Here is a 22,403-nt window from a genome sequence, read left to right on the forward strand (position 1 = left end):
ATATAAGGAACAATATATTAAAAGTTTTGTTTGGTGCCAGGTACTCTTTAGTAATAAGCTGACACCTCCTGTTCTTTAGAGAAAAATTTTCAGCGCTGTCCTTCTTATCATTAATAGCCGGAGTATAATGAAAGGTTATACCTGTATATAGTGTAGATAACACAGGATCACACCATTCACAGACTATAGTTTCCCATGGTCCATATGGCTGGTGTAAAGTGTTTCTTTTAATTCTCCAGAAGCTTAGACGTGGCTGCAGCCACAATAATGTACGCAAATGGTACTTGCAGAAATATACTTACAAAAAGTATACCGTACTTGCAGAAAATAGAAATTGCTTTTTTTTATATGTTTCAGGATTTAAAACTACAGATTTTATGCTGTGTTCAGACATTTAGTTTACATAAAGTCTGCAGCTTCAAATCCTGTTCATCAAATATGGGCAGGATACTGTATGTGTGAATTTATCCTAAAGGAATATTCTATGTAATAAAGTTCCCTTACTTGATGAGTGTTGGATGTCTGACCTTTGGCCTAGGGGTCAGATCCTGCTGATCATAAAGTGATGGCATATCCTACCTTATGAGATGGGAATACCCCTTTAATGATAATACATAATGCCCCTTCAGTTAGGGCTGGGCGTTATACCGGTTCAAAACGAATACCGAAATTTTTGTGCTGCACGATATGAATTTTAACCCATACCGCAATACCGGTTTGGCCCCTCCACCTTGGGAATGAATGAATTATCAGCCCAGCGCTGCGCTGTCCCCACATCGGGGAACTAATCATATGTGGCCCGCGAGCGCTGTTCTCCTCCCCCCCCCCCCCCAATTAATTATCAGCCCAGCGCTCTCACCCGCAAGCGCTTCCCTCCTCTTCCTCCTGTTTGCTGTGGCCGCTGACACTCTATACTGTGCAGTATCCCTATGCTGTATCCCTATGCTGTATCCCTATGCCTGGGCTGCAAAAAATAAACAAAATAAACTTTAACTCACCTCTCATTGGTCCGGTATCGGCCTCACCTGCTTCTTGGGGATGGGAACGTCGGACAGCCGTCAGCCTATCACCGGCCGCAGCGATGTTCCGCCTTGGCCGCTGATAGGCTGAGCCCACTGTCATGTAAGAACCCGGCCAGAGCTCCTTACATGACAGTGGGCTCAGCCTATCGCCGACCGAGGCAGAACATCGCTGCGGCCGGTGATAGGCTGACGTCTGTCCGACATTCCCGTCCCCAGCGTAAGGCCAACGTAGGAACATGCATTCGTTTATTTTGTTTACCTTTTGCAGCCTGGGCATAGGGATACAGCATAGGGACACCGCACAGTATAGAGTGTCAGCGCCGGCGGCCGCAACAAAAAGGACGAGGAGGGCAGCGCTTGCGGGTGACATGTGAGTATTTACCCCGATGAGGGCAGCGCTGGGCTGATGATTAATTTGGGGTGGAGTGAGGGGAGGAGGAAGAAATACCGTTATATACCGTGGAACCGCCAAAAGTTACAAAAATACCGTGATACACACATTTGGTCATACTGCCCAGCCCTACCTTCAATATTATACATTATTAATAAAGAAGGGTAGAAGAATTGAAATTACCAGTGTTGGACCTCAAGTCATTTATGTAAAACTGAGCAGATGTATGGTACCGTAACATAATAATGTGCACAAGCCCTGAGAGAGATTTTGAGACGACAGAAGTGTTAAAGGGGTACTCCACTGGAGCCTGGTGCCAGAAAGTTAAACATATTTGTAAATTACTTCTATTAAAAAATCTTAATCCTTACAGTACTTATCAGCTGCTATATGCTCCACAGAAAGTTCTTTTCTTTTTGAATTTCCTTTCTGTCTGACCACATTACTCTCTGATGACACCCCTGTCCAATTTAGGAACTGTCCAGAGCATGATAGGTTTGCTATGGGGATTTTCTCCTACTCTGGACAGTTCCTGACATGGACAGAGGTGTCAGCAGAGAGCACTGTGGTCAGACAGAAAGGAAATTCAAAAAGAATATAACTTCCTGTGGAGCAAATAGCAGCTAATAAGTACTGTAAGGATTAAGATTTTTTAATAGAAGTAATATACAAATACGTTTAACTTTTTGGCACCAGTTGATTAAAAAAAAAAAAATGTTTTCCAGTGGAGTACCCCTTTAAGTATATGCCTGCTATGGTTGTTATCTCAGTATGCATGGTCAACTGTACTGATAAATCTACATGATGTCTCCTGTTATCAGCCTGTTAGGAGCAGGTAAATGAAGCATGTGAATTACAGTAAGCTCCTCTTTTTAAGTTTGTCGTACAAACGGAGGCATTTATAATATAATTCTGAAGGTGGGTGTGGTCCATGAACTACTGAGTTCTTAAAGTGGTATTCCCACTATCCTATTCCTGGCTTAGTGTCCCCACTGCCAAAATAAAAACAAAAATTCTCATATACTATACATTTTTAAAAATTAAACAATGCTTGAGATATCAGCGCCTTCAAAATCCCCAACGGTAAAAGATTGTTTCCGTCCTCCTGTAGTCTAGGTTGAGTCTGTGCTGTTCATACCCACTACTCTTCTGTATGTTTTGTGTAGCAAGATGGCGCATGTGTCGTCTCGCTTCCCTCACTGGGCAGGATGGGCATCTTCCAATGTAGGAGCAGCGGGTTTCCATTCTGCTCTGCTTGGACGTGCGATAGGCATAGCCATGAAAGTGCAGAATGCATTGTCTAATAAGACCATGAGAGGCAGATGTCTTATAGAGGGAGTCTGGGGGCAAAGAGGTCAAAAATGGATTTGAATTTTTTGTCTTCAAGAATTTGTAGCTTCAGCATAGACAGTACAAGACTGCATTGTAAATGTAATCCCAGCATAACTAAAGATGTTTCACAATATTTTGGCTGGTCAAAGGGGAACAGTTGATGTTTAATGTGCAAAACAGTGTAGTCGTTCAATCATGCAGTAGTACAAGATGGCCAAATATATAGAGTTACCAGCAAAAAACAGAGTATAAGGGTGCGTTCACACCGAGTAAATCAAGAGTAATTCACGCTGGAAAATTTACTGGCGGAAAAAATAATTTTATTTTTGCGCGAAAATTGTGCGCAATTTGCGCGCAATTGCAAGCGTAAATGGGGGAGAAAGAAGTGAAGGGTTTTTTCAGCGATGTCGGGCAGAATTTTTTTTTTACCATTGACTTCTATTGATTTCTGCTAGCGGATTCCGCTTGAAGAATGAACATGCTCATTCTTCACGCGGAACGGAATTCAGCATCGGAATTCCGCTAGCAGAATTTCCGCAGTGTGAACGGGACAGCGGAAAAAACATTAAAGTCAATGGGCAGAGGAGATGTAAATTACGGTAATTTGGAGTAAATTCCTCTTGAATTACTTCGTGTGAACGCTCCCTTAAGCTGAGACATACAATTAAATAATAGATGTGAGACACTGTGAGGGCCCAGGCACACATTATTGGGTACAATTTTTAGGGATTTATTTATACATCAGTTTAGACCATTAAAAGGAATTTTGGAAGTAAATCTAAGTCTAAGTAGAACTGAATCTGAAAATGTAGGTTTGAAATAACCCAATATCCCACTCCACCATACCCGAGATGTATAACAAGTTGTTTGGAGGTATATGACCCAGCAGAGCTTCTTTATCTGTCTTTATGCCTGTAAGACTGTGATAAGGGGAAATAGTGCAATTCTTTCCTGGAATACACAGTGGTTCTGTTGTTATAAAAAAAAAAAAAAAAATTTTATTCATGTAGAGTTACTATCTAATAGGAGATAATCAATAAGTGACCAAAGTATTTGATACATGTCACAGGGAGGCACAAGTGCAGGTAATGTAGCTCTTCATTGTAATATAATTCATTTATGCAGTTAATTTTATAAGCTTTTAATTCAAATTCTTCTTTAATGTAGTTGTTTCATCTGTAGCCCCATGTAATAGCCCAGAGCAGAGAGCCCCTAAACAAAAGCAGCTCCTATTCTAAAAGACTTGATGCAATGAGGAATACACTTGCTTAAGGTCACAAGAAGAGCTTTCCCTGACTCAGCGGTTGGGGTTAGAGATGGCGGCCGTTCAGTCATCATCTGCTCACTGAGGTGGCTTCAGTATAAGAAAGTGTAACACTATGTAATAATAGTTTTATTTTGTAATGTACTAGCTGAGTACCCGGCGTTGCCTGTTTTTTCCTTCCTAATCCTTGTTGGGGAGGAAAATCAACAAAGGAGGAAGCTTTTGACTTCATATCCCATCCTGATATATTCTTGTAATATTCCGTCCCCATATCCCGTTCTCATATCTCAACCTCATATCCCGTCCCCATATCCCGTCCTCATATCTCAACCTCATATCCCGTCCTCATATCCGTCCTCATATCCTGTCCTCCTATCCCTTCCTCATATGATGTCCTCATATCCCATCCTTATGTCCCGTCCTCATATCCTGTCCTCATATCCTGTTCTCATATCCTGACCTCATATTCCGTCCTCATATCCCGTCCTTATATCCCATCCTTATATCCTGTCCTCAGGTGGGACTGAGTTGTGATGAAGATATTGTAAGCTGAACATAGAAAGGGACGTTGCTTTGTGGGACTGGGCGTAATTTGCAAGCCAGATCGATACACAAAAAGGGTAGATAATAAAAGGGGTGTGGCCTAAAACTGTGGGCTTGTCTTTGTGAGATGGGGTGTGGCTTGCAAGCCGGACTGACACATTCACCAGAGCGGAGCTTGTGGAGTAAGGTAACAGAAATCCCATATACTTGCATGGGACTTGAAACAAAAACCCATCTTTTATATAAGGGTTGTAGGTTAGGGGTTAATTTAACTATCATATCTTTTTATTCGACATATAAGTAATATGTGTACCAGATATTATTGAAATATCTTCAGCCGTACGGAAGTTATGTAGGAACATACATTTCCCATTGATTTGCATGGGACTTTAAACAAAAACCCTGACCCTCAAAAATGGGGGTAGTTAAGGGTTAAATTAACTATCCTATATTTTTTGTGGACATATAAGTAACATGTGACCAAGTAGTATTGAAATATCTCCAGCCATACGGAAGTTATGCAGTAACATATATTTCCTATTTATTTGCATGGGACTTTAAACAAAAACCCCGACCCTGGCAAATGGTAGATGAATCGTGTGGGTTTTTGACTGACTGTCTTTTATGTTTCTATGTGAAAAGCTGGAATTCTTGACAGGGAATTTTTATGTTGTGTTTCATATGAAGAAAATGCTTTTAAGGACACTGTGATGGGCTTGTCAAAGCAGAAGGGCCTGAATGGGTTAATACTGGCTCCCACTGTATTCATGCAAACCTTTTGTACTTCTGTGTACATAGATGCACGTTCACCATTATGTGAATTGAATCTTGCCGACTTGCCCGTTTCGGCGTGTGCTCCATACATACAGGTTAATGGATAGTTGTATGTAATGAAGTTAATCTACAGCCCTGTTGATGACGGGTCATGTTGTAGTCTGTGCTGGTTAGAGTTCCTTATATTCCATAACAGTTAAGGCGGACACTACGTCATGTATTAGAATTGTATGCGGTATGCAGGCGATCATTATAAAGATTATATACTCTTAGTATTATGCACATTTATCATTTACAATCTATGTAACATCAATAGAACATTCTTATTAGTAGCTAACCATATCTATTGTTTTTTTTCTTCTAGATATGGGAAAATTGTCTCCACAAAAGCTATTTTGGATAAAACAACCAACAAATGTAAAGGTGAGAACTATGTCCTATATCATAAAGGCATGAAGCACACTACATAGGAAAAGATGTTTCTGTTATAATGTTAGATAGTGATTGTCATCCGGTACATCACTTCATGTCCCGCTTAAAGGGGTTCACTGGTGCTCCAGCGATCTGAACATATAGTTCAGAACGCTGGGAGCCGGAGGCCAGTCACGCCCCCTAGTGATGTCACACCACGCCCCCTCCCATAGACATGAATGGAGGGGGTGTGGCCATGGCGTCACGAGGGGGCGTCACAACCACTGCCACAGGAACCTGGCGTTTGTTTAAATCGCGGGATGCTGCGGGAGATTTCCGGGGGCGTCTAACAGCAGAGTACCCCTTTAAAGGGGTACTCCCACCCTAGACATCTTATCCCCTATCCAAAGGATAGGGGATAAGATGTCTGATCGCGGGGGTCCCGCTGCTGGGAACCCCCGCAATGTTGCATGCGGCACCCACCTGTTTCTTGTCCAGAAGCGCTGGAGGGTCTGGGTCGCGACCACGGGAACGGAAGTCCGTGACGTCACGACTCCGCCCCCGTCCCCTCAATGCAAGTCTATGGGAGGGGGCGTGACGGCCGTCACGCCCCCTCCCATAGACTTGCATTGAGGGGACGGGGCGTGACGTCACACGGGGCGGAGTCCTGACGTCACGGACTTCCGTTCCCGTGGTGGCGACCCAGACGCTTCCGGACAAGAAACAGGTGGGTGCCGTATGCAACATTGCGGGGGTCCCCAGCGGCGGGACCCCCGCGATCAGACATCTTATCCCCTATCCTTTGGATAGGGGATAAGATGTCTACGGTGGGAGTACCCCTTTAAGGCTCACAATCTAAAGCACCATCTGGCTGTACTGAGTATTGACTGTACAGTCTTGTGCCTACAGAGCTATTCATCGTCTCTATGGGTGCCCGGGTATATAGCTCCATACATGGCTGTGTGTATAAGGCCTTCATTTTTCGATCTCAAACACAAAACGTAGGACAATTTTATAGAAATAAAATTATTCAGCTGAGAAATGACTTTTGAAGCAAAGCCATATTTGAAGTGGTTGGAATGATTTTCCTTTATACCAGTTACCTGTGCACCTCTGCCAGTATGAAGATTGCAAGAAATATCAGACAGCTCCTGAGGCCATGGGCAAATCTTGTGATTTATGGCCAGTTAATCCTAAATCCATACATCATCCACAACATAGCAGTATTTTTCCTTCATTACCCTGTACCTGAAGCCAGTACAATGACACACAGTCCCTACAGGTTTGTATTATAGGGATTTTTGTATTACATGCTGACTCAGGTTTGGTCATCAATATCAGATTGATCAATCAGTTTTTGGCAGAGCTGCTGTACTGTAATACACAGTGACACATAGTAGAAAGCACATGGCTCTATACATTGTGAATAGAGATGAGCGAACTTACAGTAAATTCGATTCGTCACAAACTTCTCGGCAGTTGATGACTTTTCCTGCGTAAATTAGTTCAGCCTTCAGGTGCTCCGGTGGGCTGGAAAAGGTGGATACATTCCTAGGAAAGAGTCTCCTAGGAATGTATCCACCTTTTCCAGCCCACCGGAGCACCTGAAAGCTGAACTAATTTATGCAGGAAAAGTCATCAATTGCCGAGCCGAGAAGTTCGTGACGAATTGAATTTACTGTAAGTTCGCTCATCTCTAATTGTGAAGTAGCCATACTTACTGCAGCTCAGCTCCCATTGAAGTGACTAGGAGCTGAGCTGCAGTTACCCAGGACAGCCACTACACAATGTACGGAGCTGTCTGCTTCCTGCTCTGTTTTCTGTACGGCGACATCACAGCACTGGCAAACAGCTGATCGATAGGGGGCAAGGTACCAGATCTGATATTGATTATCTGTCCTAATGATAGGTCATTAAAATGTTTTTTCCCCCCAGAAAACCCCTTTAAAGGGTTACTTGACTGGCCAGCGTTTGGAACATTTAGTTCCGAACACTGTACGCGCACTGCAGGGGTCGGCTATGCCCCCTCGTGATTTTACACTCCACCCCCTCAATGCAAGTCTATGGAAGGGGGTGTGGTGGCCGCCATGCCCCCTCCAATAGACTTGCATTAAGGGGGCATAATGTCACGAGGGGGCATTTTCAACCCCCGCAGCGTGCACACAGCCAGTGGAGTACCCCTTTAAAGGCTCTTCTTGTGAGGGACTTCTTGTGCTATTGTACGCCTAGGGAATAATATTACCATAATACAGCATGCGATCGGGAATGCTACAGTTACAGAGTCCCTGAGAACCCCGAAACCTCAGTGTCTCAATGTGGAATCGGTAGTCCCTATTATAGTCCACAGCCGAGTGCATGATTTCTAAATAATTCATTTGTTTGGCAAGCATTGGAAACCCTAAAAATAAAATGTTTTAACAATCTGGTTCATTTGCCAAAATGTAATTGGTTGTTTTTGGAAACTTTAGTTTGTCGATGATTATATGTGACGTAATAATGTAGATGGAAACCCGCAGGGTTGAGACTGTGTGTTTCACCTATTGTGTACAGTAGTCTATTTGTGGTTTAAGGTCCTTAAACTAAGGATAGGTTTGCTTGTCACAAGCCCCAGGCATTAGTCACCTCTTGATGGTCATACTAATCGGTGCTCAGGAGCGGGGCGACGGATTTTATACAAAGCTGCAGCCCCATTCTTAGACCAGAGACCAGAGAAACCTTTCATCTCCCCCCACTTGAATTAAAAATGGTGGAGATTAACAGAAAGTGATTTTTAAATGAAAAATACAAAAAATGTTCGAACCAATGAGAGGCAAAAAGAAGACCAAAACTGTACTGATCCTAAAGGGGTTAAGGGGTCACACAGTGACTTACAGGGTAGCCAAATATAGGTTTCTTACTTTTGCTAGAGAGCACTGACACATCAAAATCTCTAAAAGCTTTATCATTTTTACTCCAGTATATATGATTTATGATTTTCTTTCCGTCTGTCGTAGTCTTTTATGATATTTTATAGTAGTGCTTTACTGTATTTAATAATGGCTAAATGCTCTGGAGCTGAGAGAAATGATGTCCAGAATGGATAATGAAAGGATTCACATTCTGAAGGTCAGGAACCTGTTATCTAGAGATTTGCCTCAGTAATTCCAAGAAGGTCTGTTGTTATCAGGTCATGGGGCAGACACATGTAATAGCAGATTCCTTACATTCCAAGAATTTCTAGTGTGAGGGGAGTAGTCGAGAGCTGAGCAGAGCTGCAGAGACATTCTCATATATATATACAGTGGTTCGAGGAACAGGTTACAATCATACGTGTAATTTCCTACATTATACTATACCCGCAGACAGAATTGTCACCCTATGACATAGACCTTACCTGTAGCCAGAGCAGTCACCCTTTTTAACATAGTCCCCTATAATAGAGTCAGTCACTGTACCTCCATTACAGAGCCAAAAGCATAAAATACGTCCCTGGAGGTTACAGGGCAATTTAATCATGAACAACCTTTAAGGGGTTAACCCCCTCACGGGGAGAAAGCCTTTACTAGAACCCCCCTAAAAAATGTATCTTTATTATTTACTTATTAAAATATACCCCACAAAAGTTAAAATTACAGCAATATGGGTGATTTATATACGTATGTGAATATGAGTTATTCACTATAATTGGATTTTTGGTCCAGATATATGTTTGCTACTGGGTGCTTACTGTCTAGCAACCCTTGCTACTGGCACAAAGTCCTTGTTCAAAAAAGAAAGTTGCAACAGCACTCTTGGTCAAAAAATGGAGGCTCTTAGCGCACTTTTTGATCAAAATGTCCTTGTTGTCTTATGCCCCCATGAATCGCTGAGCTAAAAATGCCACTAATAGCCTCCCCGACGTTTCGCTGAACACGTCAGCTTTGTCAAGGGTAGCGAGGCTAATGCCTCTCTAGCCTCGCTACCCTTGACAAAGCTGACGTGTTCAGCGAAACGTCGGGGAGGCTATTAGTGGCATTTTTAGCTCAGTGATTCATGGGGGCATAAGACAACAAGGACTTGGTGCCAGTAGCAAGGGTTGCTAGACAGTAAGCACCCAGTAGCAAACATATATCATTCTGGACCAAAAATCCAATTATAGTGAATAACTCATATTCACATATATAAATCACCCATATCGCTGTAATTTTAACTTTTGTGGAGTATATTTTTACATAAGTAAATAATAAAGATAAAGTTTTAAGGGGGGTTCTAGTAAAGGGTTTTTCCCCGCGAGGGGGTTAACCCCTTAAAGGAAAACTGTCACATATTTTCTCCCACACTATCCACAGGTATTGGTGGATAGTGCGGGAGACGCTGATTAAAACGAGCCCTACCTTGGTCTGATCCGCGACACCGTTCGCCCGCAATTGTAGTTTTAATCTCTGTGTATATCCGGCTGTAACTGGCAAAGGCGGGGCTTCTGCGGGCTAAAGGACACTGACGTCAGTGCGGCTCAAGAATATTCATCCCTTGTGAAGTGTTTGCCAGGTAGGGCTGGATAATCCTGTGGTGCTTTTAAGCAGCCTCCTTCACACGTATTTGTTTCTAGTGCTATTTGGACTTTAAAAAGCACATTCAAAAATGTTAGCCACAAGTAGAATTCGGATCCAGCACTAGGATGCACACGTGGAGTAGGAGTACGATACCGACCCACACAAAACTGGTACAGGTGGTGCTCAGTCCAAACTAGAGATAATGTAATGCAAATACACAGAAGACGAGCAGCCGGCACTCACCATCCTGGTAAATGCTTTATTCAATCCGATGAAGCATTACAGGTGCAGGCGGGTATGGCAATCTCGGGCGGGGGTTACCCCCGCCCGAGACTGCCATACCCGCCTGCACCTGTAATGCTTCATCGGATTGAATAAAGCATTTATCTGGATGGTGAGTGCCGTCTGTTTGTCTTCTGTGTATTTGCATTAAAAAAATTTAGAATTTTATTTTGTGTTCTTTATTTTTATATATTTTTTTATGAAGTTCTTATTGTATTTGTACATTTTTGATATGCATTTTATGGTTGTGCTTTTCTGTGGTGTTTTGTCCTATGACAAACATTATTCCTTGATCATGTGATTAAAAAAAAAAGTGTAATAAAAAGACTAGACACATTTACACGTGCGTTTTATTTAAGCGGGAAAAAGAACAATGGATGTCTGCGGGAAGAGGAAGACCCAACTAATTGGTTAAAAAAAAATTACCACACTTAGATCAAGCTGTATTTTAGAAAACGGAATTTCAGACGAATTTCAGCCGCAAAAAGAATGAGCTTTCTCATTCTTAAAGGGGTTCTTCGCTGGAAAACATTTTTCTTTAAATCCACTGGTGCCAGAAAGTTAAACAGGATTTGTAAATTACTTCTATTTCAAAATCTTAATCATTCCAGTACTTATCAACTGCTATTTGCTCCACAGGAAGTTCTTTTCTTTTTTGGGATTTCCTTTCTGTCTGACCACAGTGCTCTCTGCTGACACCTCTGTTCATGCCAGGAACTGTCCAGAGCAGAAGTGGTTTGCTATGGGGATTTGCTCCTGCTCTGGACAGTTCCTAAAATGGACAGAGGTGTCAGCAGAGAGCACTGTGGTCAGATAGAAAGGAAATCCAAAAAGAAAAGAACTTTCTGTGGAGCAAATAGCAGCTGATAAGTACTGGAAGGATTAAGATTTTTAAATAGAAGTCATTTACAAATCTGTTTAACTTTCTGGCACCAGTTGATTAAAAAAAAAAAAAAAAAAGGGTTTCCAGCGGAGTACCCCTTTAAGGCGGAATCCGTGTCACAGGCATTGCTGTCTATGGGGATGGCAATGTCTGTGCGGTCCTAGTGCCAACTGATTCAGTCGCCAATGGCTGCACTTGGAATCTCTGGACGGATTTTGTCCGCATGAAAGTTCCGTAGTGTGAACCTAATCTTACTGATATCTGTTTGCAGGGAACAGAGCTCCCATTGCCCTACTCCCTGATAAATGAGAGGGCAGAAGTTTACTGGATCATGTCATTTTTAGTTACTTTTTTAATACAATGGAGATTGGTTATATTTATCTTCTTTCTCTTTATCTATAGGATATGGGTTTGTGGATTTTGATAGTCCTGGAGCTGCCCAGAAAGCTGTTACCGCTCTAAAGGCCACTGGGGTGCAGGCTCAAATGGCAAAGGTGAGTCCTGCAGGAAAATATAACTCCGTCAGCATGGGGGTTTCAGACTCTGCTGCATTAAAGGGGTACTCCGCTGCCCTGTGTCGGAAGCTCCTCTCCCCAGCGTCCGGAAGTTTATTGTTCCAGACGCTGTGTGCGGGCTTCCGTGTTCAGGGCCGCCTCTCGTGACGTCACGCCCGCCCCCTTCGTGACGTCACGCCCGCCCCCTCAACGAAAGTCTATGGGAAGGGGGCGTGACGGCCATCGCGCCCCCTTCCCAATGACTTTTGCTGAGGGGGCGGGCGTGACGTCAAGAGGGGCGGCCCTGAACACGGAAGCCCGCACACAGCGTCTGGAACAATAAACTTCCAGATGCTGGGGAGCGGAGCATCCGACACAGGGCAGCGGAGTACCCCTTTAAAGGGGTATTCCAGGGAAAAACTTTTTTTTTTTTTTTTTATCAACTGATTCCATAAAGTTAAACATATTTGTAAATGATTTCTATTAAAGAATCTTAATCCTTCCAATAATTATCAGCTGCTGAAGTTGAATTGTTGTTTTCTGTCTGGCAACAGTGCTCTCTGCTGACATCTCTGCTTGTCTCGGGAACTGCACAGAGTAGAAGAGGTTTGCTATGGGGATTTTCTTCTACTCTGGACAGTTCCCGAGACAGGTGTCATCAGAGAGCACTTAGACAGAAAAGAACAACTCAACTTCAGCAGCTCATAAGTACTGAAAGGATTAAGATTGTTTAATAGAAGTAATTAACAAATCTGTTTAACTTTCTGGAGCCAGTTGATATTTATAAAAAAATAAAAATAAAAAAAATTCCTGAATAACCCCTTTAAGCTTTTATAAGAAAGTAAGTTCTGTACCTGACTCCAAAAGAGCATAAACATCATCCTTTATTAGCCACTAGTGCAGTGTTTCCCAACCAGTGTGTTTCCAGCTGTTGCAAAACTACAACTCCCAGTATGCCCGGACAGCCTTTGGCTGTCCGGGCATGCTGGAAGTTGTAGTTTTGCAACAGCTGGAGACAGACTGTTTGGAACATTGCACTACTGGTTAAAGGAAGGTCCTAGCTAGAGATGAGCGAACTTACAGTAAATTCGATTCGTCACAAACTTCTCGGCTTGGCGGTTGCTGACTTTTCCTGCATAAATTAGTTCAGCTTTCCGGTGCTCCCGTGGGCTGGAAAAGGTGGATACAGTCCTAGGAGACTCTTTCCTAGGACTGTATCCACCTTTTCCAGCCAACGGGAGCACCGGAAAGCTGAACTAATTTATGCAGGAAAAGTCAGCAACCGCCAAGCCGAGAAGTTCGTGACGAATCGAATTTTCTGTAAGTTCGCTCATCTCTAGTCCTAGCCATCCATTTCCTCTATGATGTCCATATGCACTCTTTGGCATATGGGAAGGAGTTGTCTATCATATTACAACTCACGTTGACTAAATGCCACAAAATACCAGTTTACCTTAACAATATACCGAAATACTTTATTTATCTACAATAATGTACTGTTCTTGATGTGAGTGAGAGTACATGTGAGAATTGTTAGAACCGGGTGCCTGTTCCCACCAAAACTGTCAGTGGCAAAGAGATAAAGAGATCATGTATATATATATATATATATATATATATATATATATTTATATATATATATTTATATATATATATATATATATATATATATATTTTTTTTTTTTACATTTTGCATGGTACAGTACAGTAATAGCTTTAATTGAGCTGGCCGTACAGAAGATCCAGTGACAGTCTAGTGTGCACAGGGTCATCCAGGCCATCCCATGATTTCAGCGTGCTCCATCCGTTTCTGTGTTCTGAGATAAGTCATGGGTTTCCCTTTTTTTTATTAAAATAATCAATAACCATGCATGTCCTACATCTTTATATGGAGGTCAGAGGAAAAAGCTACGTTTTTTTTCTTATATACAAAAAAGGGTTGTACAGCGAAAACTAAGTGATCCCTTATCCACAGGGTAGAGGATAAGTAGTTGATCGCTGGGGCCTGCTGGGACCCCCTGCAATCTCCTGCGCGACGCTTCGGTTCTCCCCATGTATGGAGCAGGGGTCTGCATCTCCCATAGAGATGAATAGAGAGCATGCACCGACCCCCACTCCATGCACGGGGAGAGCCAGAGCAACGTGTAGGAGATCGCGGGGGGCAGTCTGACCGCTATGGATAGGGGATAAGTTATTATCCTCTGCACAACCCCTTTAAATGTTTCTTTCTTTGTTTAGCACTTATATGCATCAGTAAATATAAAAGAAAAGTTTTTTCCTGGAATACCCCTTTAACTATATATCAACTGGCTCCAGAAACTTAAACAGATTTGTAAATTACTTCTATTAAAAAATCTTAATCCTTTCAATAATTATCAGCTGCTGAAGTTGAGTTGTTGTTTTCTGTCTGGCAACAGTGCTCTCTGCTGCCATCTCTGCTTGTCTCGGGAACTGCACAGAGTAGAAGAGGTTTGCAATGGGGATTTGCTTCTAAACTGGGCGGTTCCCGAGACACGTGTCATCAGAGAGGACTTAGACAGAAAAGAACAACTCACCTTCAGCAGCTCATAAGCACTGAAAGGATTAAGATTTTTTGATAGAAGTAATTTACAAATCTGTTTAGCTTTCTGGAGCCAGTTGATATAGAAAAAAAAAGTTTTTCCCTGGATAACCCCTTTAACCCCTATATTTTTTTACTCACTTTTTGTTTTGCATTTACAGCAACAGGAACAAGATCCGACTAACCTGTACATCTCCAACTTACCAGTCAGCATGGATGAGCAGGAGCTGGAATCACTGCTAAAACCTTTCGGGCAGGTCATATCCACTCGTATCCTGAGGGATGCCAATGGGACCAGCCGAGGGGTCGGTTTTGCAAGGTGAGAGCACAAACTAGAGTCATGTGTACTTTTAAATATGGAAGAAATAAATAAAAAAATACAAAAATCTTCATATTGCAGACTTTTTCACCAGAGTACCCCTTTAAGTAACTAATGCACTTGAAATTGTTATTTTTATTTGTAGGATGGAATCTACAGAGAAATGTGAAGCTGTGATTTCTCACTTCAATGGCAAATACATGAAAGCGCCACCTGGTGTTCCAGGTAGGTATTGGCAGTCAAGTAAAAAATCAGTATTTAGATACACAATTTGCAGCAGTAAAAAAAAAAAACATTTATTAAATAAATGTGAACAAGATTTATAACAGAAAAAATGATTCACGCTTTGTTACTTCCAGTACTAGGGGCTGTCTGGAATTTTCGCATAACCTTGACTAAAATCCTAATACAGTGGTCTCTCAAGTTACAATATTAATCGGTTCCAGGACGACCATTGTATGGTGAAACCATTGTATGTTGAGACCATAACTCTATGGAAACCTGGTAATTGGTTCTGAAGCCCCAAAATGTCATCCAAAAATAGGAAAAAGTGAGAATTAAAGAAAAATAAGTAGATACCTAATATAGATAAAGCAAATCCTTCCATATAAAAGTAAGAAAGATCTGCTGGGAGCTGTAAATCACTGTCTATGTCAGTGTTTCCCAAGCATGGAGCCTCCAGCTGTTGCAAAACTACAACTCCCAGCATGCCCGGACAGCCAAAGGCTGTCCGGGCATGCTGGGAGTTGTAGTTTTGCAACAGCTGGGGGCACCCTGCTTGGGAAAAACTGGTCTATGTAGAGGACAGGAGCTTCTTCGGGGTCCTGTACACAACACCCAGTGTTCTAAAAAAGTAACATGGAGTTGCCCTCACCTGATGTCCAGAGGAGCAGGTAACCCTGGCAAAGGTAAATAGTACAGAACATGTAATACCTCCCTGTACTGTAGGGGGCGCTACCAGACACCAGTCAGTGCATGCACTTCAGTAATACAGTGTTTTACCAGGGTTTTACCAGTGAATGCCCATTCTGATTGGTCAGTTCTTCCGGCCATTGACATGTATCACAGATCTGGACTGTCTGTACATTGTATGTTGAGTCTGGTTTCAACTTACAATGGTCCAGAAAAGACCATTGTATGTTGAAACTATTGTATGTTGAGGCCACTGTAAGTTGAGGGATCACTGTATTCTCAATTGTCAGAAAGTGGGGTCTATCAGCGGACATTGAAACCCATGAGAGCGATTAGTCACGGCTTATAAGTTATGACACCAGTGTGAAAAGAGTCTTATGAAATGTCATGTCTGTTTATATATTTTTTATACATAGATCCACTTATTTTAGTCTTTCTATTTGTGTCTTCCTTTGTCAGCACCCCAGGAGCCCCTCCTTTGCAAGTTTGCCGATGGAGGTCAAAAAAAGAGACAAACCCAGGGGAAATATATTCAGAATGGACGTGGCTGGCCACGAGAGGGAGAGACGGTAATATGAGACATGATTTCCTCTCTTTTTTTTTATCATATTGTACCAATTCTTGTTTTTCCTAAAATTTTTTCCCTTTATTTCTAAGGGTGGAATGACTTTGACATATGATCCTACGACTGCTCTGCAAAATGGGTAAAAATGTATTTTCTTCTTGACTTCTCCCTACTTTTACCATACTGCAATCCATCATGTCCAGCCTCATAGTTTATCGCGTCTTCTTTCCTCTGCAATAAAGCTGTTAGGCTATGTTCACACAGACATTGGCGGCAGAACATGCCAGCACTAGGACCGCTCGGAAATGTGCCGTTTCATAGATGGCAATGCATTTCCGTGCGGACTTGGCAGAAATAATAGAAATGTCAATTTTTTTCTGTGGATTCTGGAATGGAGATTTCCTCAGCAGAAGTTCTGCTGTGGAAATACCGCCATGTGCACAGTGCGGCAGAATAACATTGGGGGGGGGGGAGGTATTTATCAAAGGATTTATGTGTTTTTGTTTTTTCACGTAACTTTGGCACAATACTTTGGCGCAGTGTCTTTTTGCGCATCTTCTCCACTCTCATTTTTACAACTTTCTCAAAATCCCACGGTCCTGGGTGTGATTTTGACTTTAGTCAGTAAATCATCATTTGCGCCAATCGATCGCAATTTTGGCGCAAATCCCGTTTTTTTGGCGCAAATCCCCGCCAAGAAATTTTGCACATGGAAAACACTAAGCAATGTCAGAAAATGTAAAGGCGTCAAAATACATTTAAAAAATTTTTTTTTGTGAAAGCAGCGACACCTCGAGGGCTGCTCAATACCATCCTGCGCCATAGTTGTCTCTGAGGAACCTTCACCCTCCGTTGAGCCAGCATTGGACATGGCCCCACAGTCTGCAACCTGCGGACCTCCAGATGTTGCAAAACTACAACTCCCAGCATGCCCGGACAGCCAACGGCTGTCCGGGCATGCTGGGAATTGTAGTTTTGCAACATCTGGAGGTCCGCAGGTTGAAGACCACTGCACTAAAGTAACAAAACAAAAAAAAACTACCCAAGTTGAAAATAAAATCCATTTCACATGGTGGCTATAAACCCCACAAAAGAAAATAACTCATGTCTCTTGCTGATATACTGCAGGAGGGACTCCGAAATGGCTGCTCTACAGGGTAAAATACGCGTCCTCTGTGGTGGTAAGTTCTGTGTAAAAGGCGCTGTGAATGGCTGATTACAACATTTGAGCCAAAATTACTAACAACTTGAACCAAATGATAAATTTGGTGAATGTCCACGAAAACCAAAGTGAAAAAAAAAAGGGTAAAAAGAAACGGTCAACAGGCAAAATTGATAAATACCCCCCAATTATATCAATGGGGCTCTGGTGCTGCGGAGTCTCCGCGTTGAACGCTAATGCAGAATTCCACACAGAAATACCATCGTGTGAACATACCCTAATAGTTGGCTATAGAAAACCAAACCTTCTTGGTAAAATTAGATGAGCTATCGTATTGCTATTATTTTTTAATCTCAATATTTGTTTATATAAATTTCAGGTTTTACACCACCCCATACAGTATTGCCCCAAATCGGGTGATCGCTCAGGCAGCCCTCTCCCCATACCTGCCATCACCTGTTTCTTCTTATCAGGTAGGTAGTTAAGATGGATGTTGACCTTATTGTGTATGACTAGAGATATTATCTAGACTAATAGACTTTGTATTGGTTTATTTGTAGGTTCACAATCCTTCCTGGATGCATCATCAGTCTTACCTCATGCAGCCTGCAGTAAGTAACACTTATGTCTGATACCAGCAGAGACCTGTGAATTCTGACACTGCTTACTCTGTCACATCCTATGTCAATGGAGCATATATTATCAATCTTAAAGGGGTACTCTGGGTAACTAAACCAATAGCCCATCCTTTGCTTCTCATTAACCTATTCCGTGGTCTAAATATAATTCATTAGCTATATAGAGTGGTTTCTCCTCTTTGGTTGTCACTTACACGCAACCCAATCTTTCTCTGTCCAAATCCCTCTCTGAAAGCAGCCTCCACCGTCCTTAGAGAAACAGGCCATATGGTTTCTGCCCTGTACCGATGAGTTATGCTCCTTTTAGTGCTGAGAGCTAGGAAGTGTGTGCTGCCTGAACCAAACAGCCATTGAACTTTTTTCACTTCTCTCTACTGCTCAGAGCATGAGGGTGGGGGCTGCTCTCAGAGAGTGAGCTGGCTTGCAGAGCTGTAATGATTGCTGGGAGATGTAGGCAAGGGGAGAGAATGATGGCTAACAGTATCCAACAGTCAGAGAAGACAACAGAGGACACAGGAACCATGCATATCAGTCAGGATGGTGTACAGGGAACATATCCAGGAAGTGTGGTGGCTTTGGAGCTTTATATATATATATATTTTTTTCCCTGGAGTACCCCTTGAACTTAAAGGCAGAGCAACAACATGTTCACAGAGAAGGTGAAAAAGTGACCCCTGTTCCAAATGGTAGATAAAATAGCCATAGAAAATACAGACAATCCAGCACTTAAATGAATGCAGGTACACAACATCACAGCTACACAGACCACCTATTTACATCTTGACGTGTTTCCGGTGAGGTTAGGAGTTGAGCTGGTTTTTCTCTAATAGCTACCATTGGTAATTGAGGTCATTTTTTGCCTTTTTGATGAACATGTTGGGACTAGGTGATTAGGACTGGCTAATGGTATGATGTAGGTATCACCTAAAGGGGTGCTCCGGTAGAAAACAAATGTTTTCAGATCAACCATTGCCAGAAAGTTAAACAGATTTGTAAATTACTTTTATTTAAAAATCTTAAGCCTTCTAGTACTTATCAGCTGCTGTATACCACAGAGAAAGTTATGTAGTTCTTTCCAGTCTGACCACAGTGCTCTCTACTGCCACCTTTGTCTGTGTCAGGAACTGTCCGGGGAGCAGGAGCAAATCCCCATAGCAAACCTCTCCTGCTCTAGACAGTTCCTGACACTGACAGAGGTGGCAGCAGAGAGCACCGTGGTCAGACTGGAAAGAACTATACAGTCTTCTTTGGAGCATACAGCAGCTGATAAGTACTGGAAGGACCTAGATTTTTATACAGAAGTAATTTTCAAATCTGTTTAATGGTCCCCATGAAAGAGCTTCAGTAGTTAATTTGAATGGAACTTTGCAGGGAAAAAAAACAAATCCTTCTTTGTAGTGTCCCAGAAGTTGTACCCGTCTGATCATGTTACGACATATCCTAGCGATATCCCATATCACTCAAAGGTGGGAGTACCCCCTTAGTCTGGATCATTTTCTGTATCGACTGCCTATAGATGAGGATTACATGAAAATAAATGATTATGAAATTAAAAATAAGAACTGATTTTGAGTGTAGAGAGAAGACAGTAAGGCTTTGTGGGTTTGTGCCTTGAACCTATATTTTGTTTGCCAGGGAACTGTCCTCACTCCTACTATGGACCATGCTATTTCCATCCAGCCTTCCATGATGGGACCTCTGACTCAGCAGCTGGGACACTTGTCACTGGGGAGCACGGGAGCGGTAAGAGATTACTATTAAGAGCTCTACAAGTTTCGAATACATTATGTGTAAAAACTGTTTATTGAAGTTGCTTAATTAAATTCCTTAAAATGTACTTTTTGTTTAAAAACATTTTAAAATCCTGCATTTTACATTAACCTTTCTGAGTAGTGACAAGGTCATTTTAGTGCTCTCCTTGCTGTTATTGAGCCCCCTGTGAGTCCCCTCCCGTGTCGCACAGCATTTCTCATTCTGCTATTTAGAGGCAGGACCAGAGCTCAGCTCTTTGCCAGTAGTACACATACTTAGACTTCCTTTACCTTACTTCTCTGGCCAGTGCTCGGCAGTGCTGGTAAAAATGCACTCGGCACCTACTGGCCAAGACTTTACAGCTGTTTCTCTATAGTAACAAGTCATTTTCTGTAAATTTTACAAGTGTGTTTGGATTGACTTAGACTATTAAATGGATGGAAGTTGTTTGAAACAACTGTGATTATTTAAACCTTTTTCCTCACTCTTTTCATCTTTTTTCAGTATATGCCAGCTGCAGCCGCTATGCAGGGGGCTTATATCCCCCAGTACCCGTCCGTGCCTTCTACTGTCTCCATAGAGGTGAGGAATGAACCATTGTGGGAAGTTAAAAGAGAGTTGTGAGAGTTTTGGGAGAGAAGGGGTGTTCTCTTGGTGTGGTACATAAAAGGTGCACCAACCTGATGGGGTTGTGCCGTCTATGGGCACAGCTCCACATAGTGCATTGCAGTCATCAGATCCATATCTCGGGCATTCTGAGCCTCAAGCATGGTTGCTGGTCAAATGTAGCTGCCCATCAGGTTCCTATATTGCCCTGTGGATGTAAAAGGATCAACAAAAAGACAATTGTTAATTGCTCAGATTTTTGTCCCCAGGTGAAGGAGAAGTCAGGATTAAAATAGTTAATATACCATAAAGAATCAGGCTAAAATTAGGGCCAGAAATGCAAATTTAAAAGGAACATGTCATCGCCTTCATGCTGCCTGAACCATGATGGTCTCGGTGGCTGATTGGTTGCTATGGGCACTGCTCCAATCTGCATAGGTTTCAATAAATCTCCCCCTCTGTCTATTAAAAAAATTGTGTAAAATGAACGCTACTACTAGGTTAGCAAACCCACTAAGTAACTAAAGGTATAAACAACTTTAAACTGTGAAGTTCTAAGTACTATATTTTTTTTGGTAATCTACAGGAAATAGTGTTAGTTAGGGATATATTGCTTTCTTGTATCAGTTTTTTTTTTAGCTCCTGCCCCTAGTTTCAGTCAAGTGTTATTTTTGTTATTTTGGTTCTACTATTTCATGTTTCTCAGCCTACAAGCGATTCTAGTGTTTTACATGTTTGGCTTAAAGGGGTACTTCGCCCCAACACATCTTATCCCCTATGCAAAGGATAGGCGATAAGATGTCTGATCGTGAGGGTCCCGCCACTGGGGACCCCTGCGATCTCTCCTGCAGCACCCCGCTATTGTATGCTGCATTGAGCGAACTTCACTCCGTGCCTTATGACGGGCGATACAGGGGCCGGAGTATCGTCACATCAAAGCTCGGCCCCCTCATGATGTTACGCCCCACCCCCTCAATACAAGTCTATGGGAGGGGGCGTAGCAGCCACCAAGCCCCCTCCCTTAGACTTGCATTGAGGGGGCGGGGCATGATATCATGAGGGGGTTGGGCTTTGACGTCAGGATACTCCGAATCTAACGATTCAGATAACTCCTCTTGGGGACAAACAGGGAAGGGTTTTCATTTTGTTGGTCCTCTGACAGTCCATGTTTGCAGCATTGATGGGTGAAGTAGGGCATGTTACGTATACCAGACTCCTCCTAATCATTTCTTTTGCTCAGGAGAGCAGCGGGCAGCCTCAACAAGTTGCCGTGGAAACTACCACAGAACACGCCGCTTATTCGTACCAGTGAAAGAAAGTGCAGGTAAGAACAAAGATACAAAGTTGTGAAGCTTCCAGTACATTATATACATTATACAGATTGGACAGATACAGACACATACAGACAGTGATCTACACATATAAGTCAGCCCTGGGAGCATTGAGAAAATAACAATTGATGTTAATGATTTTGCTATGTTGACTAGTTTATAACCATTTTGGGGCACCCGTCTTTGCTTTGTATTCTTGTTTTTTTTTATTTGGCCATGGCATGGCTGTACACCTGGAACCTTGGTGCAATATGGAAATATAGGGAGCTGAGGATGGCGGTATGTGACCTTTTGATATGTAGCACCGAAAATGAAGTATGGATTAATTCCTTTCATCTGTTTATATAGCACCACCATCTTCAGTGGCAAGGTACAGTGTGGTACCCTGCAGGGGTCACAGAATAAACATGCTTGTAAGTGTTGTCTTTGATAACATTAATAGAGGCAGTAGAACCATCCCTGCTCATATTAGGGCACCACTATTGGATCAAATTATGGATATATACTTGGTCTTTGTTTTTTGTATATATAAATCAGCATTGGCTATTCTTTGAGAACAAAGTAGAGACTATACTAATTTTAAATATAAACCTATATCTCAAAAGATTGCAGCAGATTAATGTAGTAAAAAGTATACTTTATTAAATCAGA

General features: G+C 42.3%; 1 protein-coding gene across 9 annotated transcripts in view; it reads left to right on the forward strand.

The window, feature by feature from the left end:
• The window catches only part of RBMS2 (RNA binding motif single stranded interacting protein 2), a 167,939-nt gene that overhangs the window by 144,027 nt on the left and 1,509 nt on the right, over positions 1-22,403 (forward strand). For 8 of the 9 annotated variants that reach the window (XM_056562405.1, XM_056562401.1, XM_056562402.1 and 5 more), the window contains exons 3-13: positions 5,691-5,749; positions 11,816-11,907; positions 14,629-14,786; positions 14,932-15,011; positions 16,158-16,267; positions 16,356-16,402; positions 17,805-17,898; positions 17,986-18,036; positions 19,699-19,806; positions 20,320-20,397; positions 21,670-21,745. In XM_056562405.1, coding sequence (XP_056418380.1) covers positions 5,691-5,749; positions 11,816-11,907; positions 14,629-14,786; positions 14,932-15,011; positions 16,158-16,267; positions 16,356-16,402; positions 17,805-17,898; positions 17,986-18,036; positions 19,699-19,806; positions 20,320-20,397; positions 21,670-21,745 — 953 coding nt within the window. Of the gene's footprint in view, positions 1-5,690; positions 5,750-11,815; positions 11,908-14,628; positions 14,787-14,931; positions 15,012-16,157; positions 16,268-16,355; positions 16,403-17,804; positions 17,899-17,985; positions 18,037-19,698; positions 19,807-20,319; positions 20,398-21,661; positions 21,746-22,403 lie in introns of all 9 variants that reach the window. The other variant, XM_056562404.1, reaches the window with a different exon arrangement.

The sequence above is a fragment of the Hyla sarda genome, chromosome 2 (assembly GCF_029499605.1).
Source record: "Hyla sarda isolate aHylSar1 chromosome 2, aHylSar1.hap1, whole genome shotgun sequence".
Classification (NCBI taxonomy): Eukaryota; Metazoa; Chordata; class Amphibia; order Anura; family Hylidae; genus Hyla; species Hyla sarda.